At 41.4% G+C, this 11,929-nt stretch overlaps 1 protein-coding gene across 2 annotated transcripts in view; it reads right to left on the reverse strand.

Annotated features, from left to right (window-relative positions):
- LOC136428768 (uncharacterized) overlaps window positions 1-11,536 on the reverse strand; it is a 48,683-nt gene extending 37,147 nt beyond the window's left edge. For both annotated transcript variants that reach the window (XM_066418510.1, XM_066418511.1), the window contains exon 1: window positions 11,137-11,536. In XM_066418510.1, the coding sequence (XP_066274607.1) occupies window positions 11,137-11,301 (165 nt within the window). In that variant the 5' untranslated portion in view covers window positions 11,302-11,536. The remainder of the gene's footprint in view (window positions 1-11,136) is intronic.
- Window positions 11,537-11,929: the final 393 nt, after the last annotated feature.

Genomic DNA, 11,929 nt, shown 5'->3' on the forward strand with positions numbered 1-11,929 from the left:
TACAGTTATCTAATGAGGATGCTCCTACAGGACTTGGTGGCAACGAGTTCCACTCTACTGTAGCTCTCCTTTTCATTCCATGTTTGTAATCTATCTTTCATGTTTGGGACTAATGCTATGTTTAACTTGGCAATACAGCATGATTCCCTTTTGTTTTCATTTATTCCAAATGAATTTCTGTAATGTTAGACACACCAAGAAAAATGAAACGTATCATCATCATCATCATCATCATCATCTGTACCCGATACCCTCAAATAACCCCATCAAGGGCAAAGTAGGGGGGGGGGGGGAGTTGAGGTCCCGAACTATGGCAGGCAGGTCTCCAGCCTGGCACGGAACGATTAAACGGTGGGAGGCCGGGAGCCATCACAACGGTGCCAGGGCATTCCACTGGGGAATGGTATGGGGGAAATATGAGTATTTGTATGTGTCTAGCATTCATAGTTTGGAATTTGAAATTCAACAATGACTTTTGCATCCCGTTAAATATCTATTATGCAGTATACATATTAAGGACTACATTACATTTGCCCCTCCTTGCAAAGTAGCAGCACCAACCTCTGCGTACAGTACTTCCCATTGCAAGTGGCACCAACACCACTGCTAAATCATTCATGGGTTTTGCAGAGAGCTGAGGGGAGGCTGCGTCTCTGAAGAGCCAAAATACACGGCTTACCACCATCTCAGAGGGGATTAAGTCTTGGTCTCTACTGTACTGTTAGTCTTTGTGAACACTATCCATCTATCTATCTATCTATCTTATAACTAATACTCTTTTATAGAGTTGGGGGGAAAACAGAGTTCAGCCAACAGTACATCATATCAAACATTGTATCTTTTAGGACCTTTCCAACAGATATATACGAGATGCCCCCCTCCCCTTGGTATTGAGGGCGCGGCAGTTCAAACAAAGCTGTGCCAAAGCATATCTAAACTGACACTGATCATACTGCTCATCTTGAGACTAGGTCTCATCTTCATGTGAAAGATTTAACACGAAAAAGAATCCAATTTGTCTTAAGGAGGCGCAGAGTAATATCAGAAAATGATGCAAAATACAGACTCTTCCTCCATTTTCTACTCTTTAGTCCTGAAATGTGTTATGGTCAATCAGATTGGCTTTATATATATAGCTTGTCAAATTATTTCCAATCACTTTGTTGATAAGAATCGGTATCAATTTAGGAAGTACCAGTAGAATACTAGACTACTAGAGGTCACAAGATCAAACCATTCCTACCAAATTAACACAAGCTGTAGTTGCTTGGAGTGTCATTCAAAACCACACTGCAATTTTAGTGGTGATTCTTTTAATTTCCCCGAAATATAGCTAGATGTAGTGGCAAAACTGCAATGTACAAACATAACATTGGAAAACGATTTTCTGGCAGGCTACTATCATGACTCATTGCAAAACATTGGGAAGGCATATGTGGGGTAGAACTAGAAGGATATCTATATGTTCAGGTACGGTGTATACTAGGTATAACCTGTGTTTAGAAATGAAGATGACTGGATTGTGGGCAATTGCTCATAACAGATACTTAAGTATCATACCCTTTCAGAAGGCCACCTGTACTTATCTGATTCTGAGCGTCACACTTTGTTACAGCTTGCAGTAGATAAATAATTGGCCTATTACATATTATGATCTGAGATTGGGTCTTTAAGGTATGGAGTGTCATCAATTGGACTTAAGAACCCCTTATTAGGAACAATCCATAATTCCAGTGTTCCAGTTAAGTGAAGCACCTCCTCATGGGACAATTGATGCTGGGCGGAGATGAATATTTTAGAGGGGACCTAATGGTAACTTATGACACGAAACAGATAAAAGGATGTCATCGAGAGACGTTTCTACAAACCGCACGTCGTCATTGGCCAACCGAAGGCCGTTCCAATTCGCAGCCTCGAGGAGAATGGCCCAGAATGCTTCTGACAGGCGACTATATGTCAACATGGTTGACAGCAGATCAAATATGGCTACTCTTTTCAGTAGGAAAAATGTAAAATTTCCTATTGAAATTAGAGGGGAAACATTCAGTCCAAAGATAATTTCGTGACTGAATAACATGCAGTGCATTCTGACCACTAAAAAATGGTCATCTTACTGTTAGATCTATATTGATAATGACAGTTACTGTATGTGGACCAAGATATTCATATCAGGTGTACAAATGTAATTTGAACTGCCTTTATCTATAGGATTAGGAATTTCATGAGAAGTTTATTTCATACTTTGTGTATGGCACTTTAACCTTCTCCCTGCTGCCTAAATCTGTAACCAATATGGAATTGGGTGTCAGACGGCTACTTCAGTGTGCTAAAGATTAAGCAAATAGAAAAAAAAGCTATGTGACACTGATTTGGACAATTTTTTCACTGAAGGTAATCAATGAAAAATGAGGAGTATAATCCAATGTTATTAGCAGCCTTTGATATAGTTTCTGGTGATATATTTCTGATGAAAACTTTATCATCGAAAGCAACATGCTGCACTACGTGACCTGTGTGATGAAGACGAATCACAATAATAACAGTGACCTTGGGTGCATGGCTTACCTCATGAATCATGGAAGATTGGAAGATAAAGTTCCAATCGCAAGAACCCGGCATCACATGGCTTGAACGTAATGACCTGTCGAGTTTGAGTGGGCGTTGAAGCTGATTAAGGGCACTACACACACCAGGCTTCATGCTAACTCTGGCAATCGCTACATTCAACAAGAGTCTGTAGGACACAAACCTCCGTGAAGTAATTATGGTGTTTGCAGTGTGGGCTAAGGTGTTTAGTACCCTCTTGACCAGGAATAACGATTTCCTTAAAACCTGGGTAGGGTATGTCAGTTGGGGCTGCACCCGTCTTTCAGAAGGGACATAAAATGGGGGTTGAGGAGGTGCCTCTTGTTCGAGGAAATGTCTTGAGCATGTTAAAGGGGATATGTGTATATCTGTGGAATTTTAATGTAAATGTATTGTTATGTTATGTACTTAATATGTATGTTCGAGTAAAACGTTTACGTTGAAAAAAATGTTAAAGGGGAAGGGCAAGCAACCCCTTCCTGTAAAAATATATCCTGCTACTGAAACAGCAGGGAAACTTATTGTCCTATGTTCCACTGGGCACTACATGGGTCTGCACATCGGTTCAGCCTCATTAGGTGTTAACTTACTGTGGATTTACACAAAAGGGTGTGACTCACAAAAGAAATCAATATCAGATGTGTGCGTACTAAAAATACATCATCGTACAAAAGAGAAAGGCTTTATGGATGTTTGAAGGTCTTTCATGAATGTTTACAGTATCAAAATATGTGCAAAAATTTTGGGCTCAGCAACTTTTTACCAGGTTTTTGTTTCATCAAAGCGATTCATTCACAAACAATCCTAAAAATTTGGAATAGGTATGATCCCTTCATACCCTAAGTGGAGATCTCTGAATGCTACATCCGCTGTGATGAATTTTTATAATAGAGAAAGACAGACTATAATGCCTGAACCTGATAATCCACCAAAACAGTTGCAAATACCTGGCATATTTTGTGACTGACACTACACTTGTTTTCAAAACCTTGTGATTACCTCTTTGGCATATATACAGATTTTGCCGTAGTAAAAATTAACAGGATTACAGAAAACCTGTCCCTTTAGCTATAATATGATGTTGGATTACCATGGACAAATGCCTCACGGTGTGTAAGATTAAAAGATTAATATGATATACAAAAGTTGTCTCACTCATGTGTCAGTTTAATGGCTACCGGTATATGATTGTAATGTTGATGGCACGCTCCCCTTCGCTCACTCGGTGGTTTATTTGGTGGTTATAAGAACCGACCACCCCTTAATACGTCGATGAAGGTTAGACATCCAGGTAGTAAGATAAGCCAAAAATAGTTACTCAGGCAACTGGATAAAATTTTGAAAGAGTTAGACGTTTCAGACAGCGTCCGCTGTCTTTCGTCAGTGACTAAGGATAGGACTTACGCCTTACTACACTGTATACACCTTAGGGCAGGTCATTAAACCTACAAATGTATGTTCATCTGCAATTCTAACAGTATAATCAAGCCTGCCAAATTCTCTTCAAAACTACTTGGTAGGAATGGTCCTTAGCTAAGCATTGGGCGGCCACCTTTAGACAAATTTTGACTAACCAACCCTATTACACTCCCTGTATACATAATAAGCTCACTTCATGTATTTCATTGATAACAGGTTATTTATAACACTGCTAAAATGTATTTTATATCAACGTTACAGAGTTATATCCACTCGTGAAAGCAGGCCACTTTTAAGAGAGAAATCCCCTGATGCAAGGTTTTCCAATACAAACTGTATGTCCGCCCATTGGAAAATTGCACAGGCAACTCCAACAACCTGTAACATCCCTCTTCCTGTGTGCAGGCATGGATTGAGATGTATCTGGTACACCGGCAGCCTAAGTGATTACCCAAGAGCCTTTTGGTCATTCTCTTGCATCACAAATGATGCCTGTTTGATCATTTCCAATGCCCCCTTGCATCCGAGGTAACTCCCAAATAAAACCCAGGGGACTGGTGGAGGCTATCGCCATCCTCGTTATCATTTGCTGAGGTATTTCGATTCCTCGTGGACTCCAAGAAACTTCAAAGAATATTTATGAGTCGGGACTAAGATGAACTAGATACCTTCGATCCCACCGACATTTTAGAGTCCTATTTCTCCAACATGTAGTTGTGAGACAAAATCTTTCTCACGACATTGTCATCAACCAAAGTTTTTATGATCAGACCAAAAGTGAAAGAAAAGAATAATCTTACAGTACAGTCTGTAATGTTAAAACATTGATAAATGTACTGTACTGTACTGTACTGTGCTGTGTGAGTGCATGTGAGAATGCTGCAACAGTTGTCCAACAGGTTATTTCCACATGCAGCACACAAAGCTGCCGTGCCCTTGGAACCCAAGTCTGATCACCATAAAACTTTCCCGTCCTTGCACATCCATCATGCCACCAATGATGAAAGCCCTGCAACACAAACTTGCCCCCAGCATCACCGTCGCAATCAGCTTTTTGACCCCTGCTCCTCCAGCCTTGGACCAGGCTGCACACCTCAGATTAACTTTTTGCCTGCTGTGGGCAAGTCCATCAAAAATATCTTAGTCCAACCATCAGTCAGCAGGGAGACGTTATCACAGGGCCGGGGAAATTGGAGGGAAGGTAAAAGGTATGCAAAGTCTGGCGGTAAGAAAACACCACAAGGACTCAGGCATGGAACGTCAATATTTCCACATCGGCCAGCTTGCTAAACTATTGTATGCATGTCTCTGAACGGTATGTATGTGTACATTGGCAAGATGACATGAACAAACAAGCCAACTTTTTCCCTCTTGCCAATCTCCGGTTACGCCATCTTCCGCTTCACATCCTGTCACAATATTCAAATAACTGCGGACGCACACCAAAACAAACAAACGCACAGACCAAATACGCTAGTACTGTAAAATGCCCTTTTGCGGAAGGGAGAAAATGGAGTCCTCGCGGAGGTTTTTAGTTCACAGTTGAAACAAGGCGGTACGCGGACAGAAGACAGAGTAAGCATTTTCATGGTGGTTCTAAATTTACGGTGAAGAGTTTACTGCAAAAACTGCAATCATCAAACCACTGCAAAAATGTAAACATTTACAGTAATACCTCCGTTTTCATGCAGGTAACAAGTTTCTTTATTGCTATGGCATTAACTTCAGCCAAAGCCTTGATGGCAAGGACAGAAAATATATAACTGGAATATATCTATAATAGAAATATTAAACTCAAGGTATAAACTTTTACATTGACTGCTAAGTCCCTGGGGTTGAAATCACAATCAATGAGACAAGATTATAGTTAATTGGAGGGGTCAGCTAAGGCTAACATCTACAGAGAATGGTCCCTAATGATGCATGTATCACATGATATCCTGCTTTTAGTGAGGAAGTGGTGCAAGGAATGCATGCATCACCATTGCATACATCACGATAAAGCTGCACAAACATGAAATCACTATCTTTCAAGATAATCAAATATCAAGTGTAATCATAAGCTATTGACAGCTATTGACAGCCCCTTGTATATAAGCAAATTTCGACATGTTGATTGTAACAAGCTGCCTTAGGAATTCGCCAGTAATGAATAACCATAATCACTTCACATGACAAATTGCAGTGAGAAATTCATCAAACTGGAGCGTTCATCTACATCTACATTACGTTACCCCCAAATAACCCCTTCAGGGGCAAAGTAGGGGGGGAGTTGAGGTCCCGGGCTAAGGCGGGCAGGCCTCCAGCCTGGCGTGGAACGATTCAACGGTGGGAGCCGTCGCAACCGTGCCAGGCAGGGTATTCCACTGTGGGATAGTACGGGGAAAGAAAGAGAGTTTATATGTGTCGGTTCTTGCGTGGATGGTGTAAAACTTGACGTTGTGGCTCCCCCGGGTGCGCCCCTGGGCTGGTTTCAGCAAACTGTTTATCTGTACGGTGCAAAGCAGTCAGTAGCTAGTTTCAGTTCATCTCCTTTTGAACACAATGTATATGCACATGTACACCGGTATGTACATGTATGCGCCCAGGCTTTTTGCTTGGATTTATAAACAGGACATCCCAAAAGCAGACTTCCCAACAGGCTCTATGGATTAAGAATTAACTGGTAGCCTTGCATGCCAATCAATTTTCATGCTGTCCCAGTGTCTGGTTTGAGGTAAAAACAACAGTCACAGTATGTGGGGAGGGGGTGTGGGTGGGCGGTACGCACGTACATGTGTATGAAATTACCAGAAAATACACAGTGATGAAACATACAGTGCACAAACTTTATGTTTTTATAAATTACTGACAGAGCGATAATGCAGTTCATCTTGCACCACTTGCCTATTACTAGATCTAGATGTATCAAAGGAGTCCAGTCGCGTCTGCTTTCAACGGTTTCTAACAAGGTAGTGATCGTTGGAAGCGGACTAAAGCGAACAAGACTGGACTCCAAGCTAGTATCAAAGCATACTCTAGATAGTGAGTTCTTCAAGCTCTTCAGATTGATAGTATTAATGCAGCAGTCCCACAAGAGGAATAGGTTTACCTAGTAATAGGCTCAGTTCTTGCTCCAAAATTACCTCAAAACTTTAGGTGTCAACAGGTAAATACCTGATAATATCAGTCTTTTTCAGGACAAAGTAACCGTCAGTTCAGTCTTATCATCAGTAAGTACATTAGATAGGGTATACAAAGTGTTTTTGAGAGCCAAATACTTATGCATAGGGATCAGCAATAGGATAGGAACAATGCCAGTAACAGCTGATCGTTCAAGACTAATTTCCATGCTGTTTAATTGTCTATTTAGCTTATAGCAACATGCATATCTAGCTACAACAAAAACCCTGACAGAACAGCTCTAAAGGTCATTACAGGTAATTACACAGACCACATAATTTGAAACGTCATACAATACGCAACAGCCAACAATTGATTTAAGGCTCGCAACAGCCAACAATTGATTTAAGGCTATTACGAAATAAGCTTTTAAGTCACGCAACTACATTCGTAATGCTGGATTGTTGGTCAACGTCACATAATGGTAAAATCACATCTTTGATGATTTCTTGACAAACTGGCCTGTACATGTGTAATTGCAGAGGATATAATATTATATCCTTATTCTAGGTCCTATTTACGTCAATTAACTGATGCAGTACCACATGACTACCGTCAACCAGTTAACACATTTGTCTAATATATTAAGATAAAGTCTCCTCCTTAGATGCAAAAATATGCTGCTTCCAGCATAGTTTTTGTTGTTGTCATCACTACTCATGCTTTTGGTGTGTTTATCATGTAGACGTCTGTGTGGTCACAAACATTTTCAACAAATGTGACTTTTTTCCTTGGCAATGGGACTACAGTAGGGCATGTGTATGAACTACATGTAAGTAAAGGCTCAAACTCTGGGATTCTGTAACGGCAGTGCCATGGATTTGGAATTATCAGAAACTCATTACCTTTCAAGAGGAATACAAAGTTACCAATTACCTGTCTACCAACCTGAACCAGGCAGTTCTTCACTGGGTAATTTTGGACATTACGTTATGTAAGTGTAACTTTAAGTACAAGTGGGTGTATGATGTACAAAATTATGCAGCATAATCACATGTCATAGAGTCACCATATCCTTTCATGTGGTTATATCTAATTTTGTCACTACACGTCAGGACTAAGAATACTGGATGCATAAAATCATGCACTTCTATGCAACCAAAATTGGAGCTGTACACCTTATTACCTTCGCCAAGAGCTGAAGAAGGCTATATTTTGAGAGCCGTTTGTGTGCGTTTCTGTCTCTTTGTAGACAGCATACCCCGAGAAGGTGTAGATGGATCTTAATGATATTCAATAGTTAAGTACGGGTCGGGAAACAGGAGGTCAAGTTCGATAATGGGCTTCCAAGAGGCTTTCTACGGTACTGCAGCAAAAGTTCTGGTTAACTAAAATTTTGATATCTTTTGTTCTGGACACGCTATGGTTGTGCACAGGTGCACCTTGATATTTCATTACTTGTGTAAGGTTACATACATGTACATAAAGATACTTTATTGTACAGCGACTGACAGCTGCTGGGCAGTATACGGCATATTCTTGTAAAAAAAAAAAACTTAGTTGCAACTTGTTCGAAATTTTGAACTTAGCGATAAAATTTGGGTTCCACACAATTTTTGAAAGGCCAAAACTATTGCATGCCAACATCGAGTGCCACCAATTTCCAGATTCCAACTACAACCCTGGACAAGAACACTGACATTCTACTTGTATCGCAATTACATGCTGTGTACCCAAAATTGTTTCTGCTCAGCTAAATGTTTTGGTTATGTGCATCTGTACACTTGATGTTGGCATGCAACAATTTTAAGCTTTGAAAAATGCTCTCAAAAATGAATTTTGAGCCATGCACAAAGACAAAACAGCCTAAGGATTATCCATGACTTGAAAGATCAGCTGTTACCAACACTGTTCCCTTGCGTTCCATAACTTACCTGTTGATGCCCCTAACTCTAACATCAATGAACATGACTTTCCTCCAGACAGATCTAACATGCAACAGTAAAGGCACGACTTTGGAATGTGTATTTTCTTGCTGCAGGTTACTTCTCACAAATGACCCCTTTCTCAGGGAGTTCTTCCTCCATCAGCCTTGCATATGCTTAGCTTGAGCATGGGCTAACATTGTAGGCCCACTTTGCGCATCAAATTTGTGGATTTCAAGGCCTAGAATCGGGATGGCGACAGCATTTGCCGCCAGTAAAAGAAGAGTCTTATGATTGTACGAAGGCTTTTTCCCCACGACAGCTCCGAAGATATCTCAGCTGGAGTCCCTGATACAATTTACAAAGCATTAACAAGCCAATGTTGCACAGTAACCACACAATTTGTCAAACAATATGAGCACTTGAACACTCAAACACTTGAGAATATTCATTTGACCCTGACAAAACTTGATTCTCCTGTAGAACTCGAAGAATTATCTTACAGAGACTAAATTTCTGTGCAATGTTGGGCTCATCCATGAAGCTATGAGGCAGCTATCGCCTGAAGTCACCAGACAATGCAAGTCACTCTACCAATCTTTGATGTTTACAAAGGTTCAAGGGTGGGTGGGTCTGAGGGTGAATCTGTTCCCCTTTATTATTACAGTAGGTTATGTACATAATTCATACATTTTCAAATTATAACATAGTATCATCCTGTATGGGTTCCCTTTACAATCCCTTTTGAATTCTTATCTATAATTTACTGTCCTTGATAACAGTTCTTGTCTATTTTTAACTAGTAATTAGCCCAAGACAAGCCAGAACTTCCACTTTCTCTGACCTAAAACAGACAACACTGATCTCTGACCTATGAAACACCAACACTGATTTGACAGCTGAAAATGAATGGTGACAAACAGTCACTCTCAACCTCCTGAGCTTCCCCCAGCCTACTTTACCGGCTGATATTTTCGCTCCCATCCTTTCATTCAAGTGCTCTTTGAGTTATCAGTCAATCATGGTGCGGGCCTGTCTGGGAGCATTGAGAATGTGCGTCATTCCAAGCTTTCCCAAAAGCCTGGGGAGAAACCATCTACAAGTGGGATGTGCTTACAAAACACCTGTAACCTTTTCCTTTCACACCTGCTGCAGCAAATACCCCGACTTTAAATTCCATTCTACCGAGTGCGGCTGCTAAGCCTGCTTTAGGGAAGTATAAGGCAGATTAGGGTCATCCTTTGTTGGTACAAACAGCTTTTCCGTGCATGTTTTCCCCCCACAAATGTCCACAGTGGAAAAGTCTCCTCTCCACTTCCATGAAGGCCATCTACAGTCTAAATCCTTTCTGTAACAACCCTTGGGTACAAATATATTATACCTTTACATATACATGACGGAGGGAATGCATTTTGTTTGCTGTATAGGCAGGAGAGTTGTGGAGGACCGACGTTTAGATGATCGCGATATCTACAACCTGTGTTGATTTCCATTTGTTTACCTTATAATCCGTTATCGATTGCATAGGGCGGAGCGGCCACCTGTTCTACACCCCGGAGCTAAAAGTTACACAGTGTTGTTGTTATTGTGATCTGCACGCAAGCTGCCGCGCCGGTGACAGGTTTTAAAGGGCAGGACACGTCACTCTTTACGGGTCACTACTAACCGCTGTATGAGGGGGGTGGGGGGATTTCCCCCCCTCCCGCGGTTTCGTGGAAACCTGAAACGGAACACTGCGCTGTGAAACATATGCTGCGCATTAGCGCATAGCGGCAACGCCTTTTGATTCCCCATGCAACACACTTGTTGTTCCATATTGCATATTGTGTGGCGATTTTTCTTCAAACACAACTACCGTGTCGATTGTTTGAAGAATAAAAACGAGAGGCCTGGCGATAGAAAAGTGATGTATATTGCCCCCATGTTAGCTGTCTCCTTTGTATAACGTTAGGTTTTTATTTTCCAGCATGCATGTACAACACTGTGGGTGGGAATGAATGGGAGGGGCATCGAAACAAAAACATTCAACAGGCATTGGGACGGAAGGAAAACACTGCGAGCTTACACGTTGCCTGAAACAAGACAAAGCATAATTTAACCGTACCTTATTTTTCCTTCTATTCTTCTTACGGTTGTCCTCGTCCAAGGCTTTGAAGCTGGGCGGCTCGAAGCTGGCCCGGAACCCGCAGACGAACACCAGGGCTGCGAGGACCACCACACTGACGATCGGTACCGAGAAGTGGAGGGTTTGAGGGTCTGTAAAATCCATCTTTAACTCATCTTATGGTGTAACAGTTCGGCTGGTGAGAACGCGGTGCTGTGGCAACATAACATGGACGAAGCAAAATCAAACGTACGCTGCGTTCTTATCTCTACGGGGAAGACATCGTTGGGCGCGGAGGTTGAACCAAACACAGACGCTTGTCTGGCTGGAAGCGCGGATACAAGCAATATGGAGGCTGGTAGGCTGGCAGGCTTCTGACGTCAACATGCAAGGGTGTGTCGGGGGTTACCCCGTACTACCTACACAACGCGTATATTTGAACATGCTCAGAGTGAATGAGTCATTGGCGACGGCGTGGGGAAAATAAACAATTGACAATGATAGAATTAGAGGCGCCCCGAAAATTTGGGTTTATGGAGAATATTGAAAGAATTTTCCTTTCCTTTTTTACATACAACCGCGGCACATGAAACTTGACGACTACATGCTTAATTTCATCAGACGTAAATAAATAGATATCAGCCATGTAACAGTTTCGATCAATAAACAGTTGCAATGGATAAAGCAGACAAATATATTCGCAAGGCAATTTTTTAAGAAAACAAAATACAGTACTTCTATGAATGGGGAAAACGATTTTACTTACACCCTGAATGCTGCGCTGCGGCGTACA

Source organism: Branchiostoma lanceolatum, chromosome 2, assembly GCF_035083965.1.
Source record: "Branchiostoma lanceolatum isolate klBraLanc5 chromosome 2, klBraLanc5.hap2, whole genome shotgun sequence".
Lineage (NCBI taxonomy): Eukaryota > Metazoa > Chordata > Leptocardii > Amphioxiformes > Branchiostomatidae > Branchiostoma > Branchiostoma lanceolatum.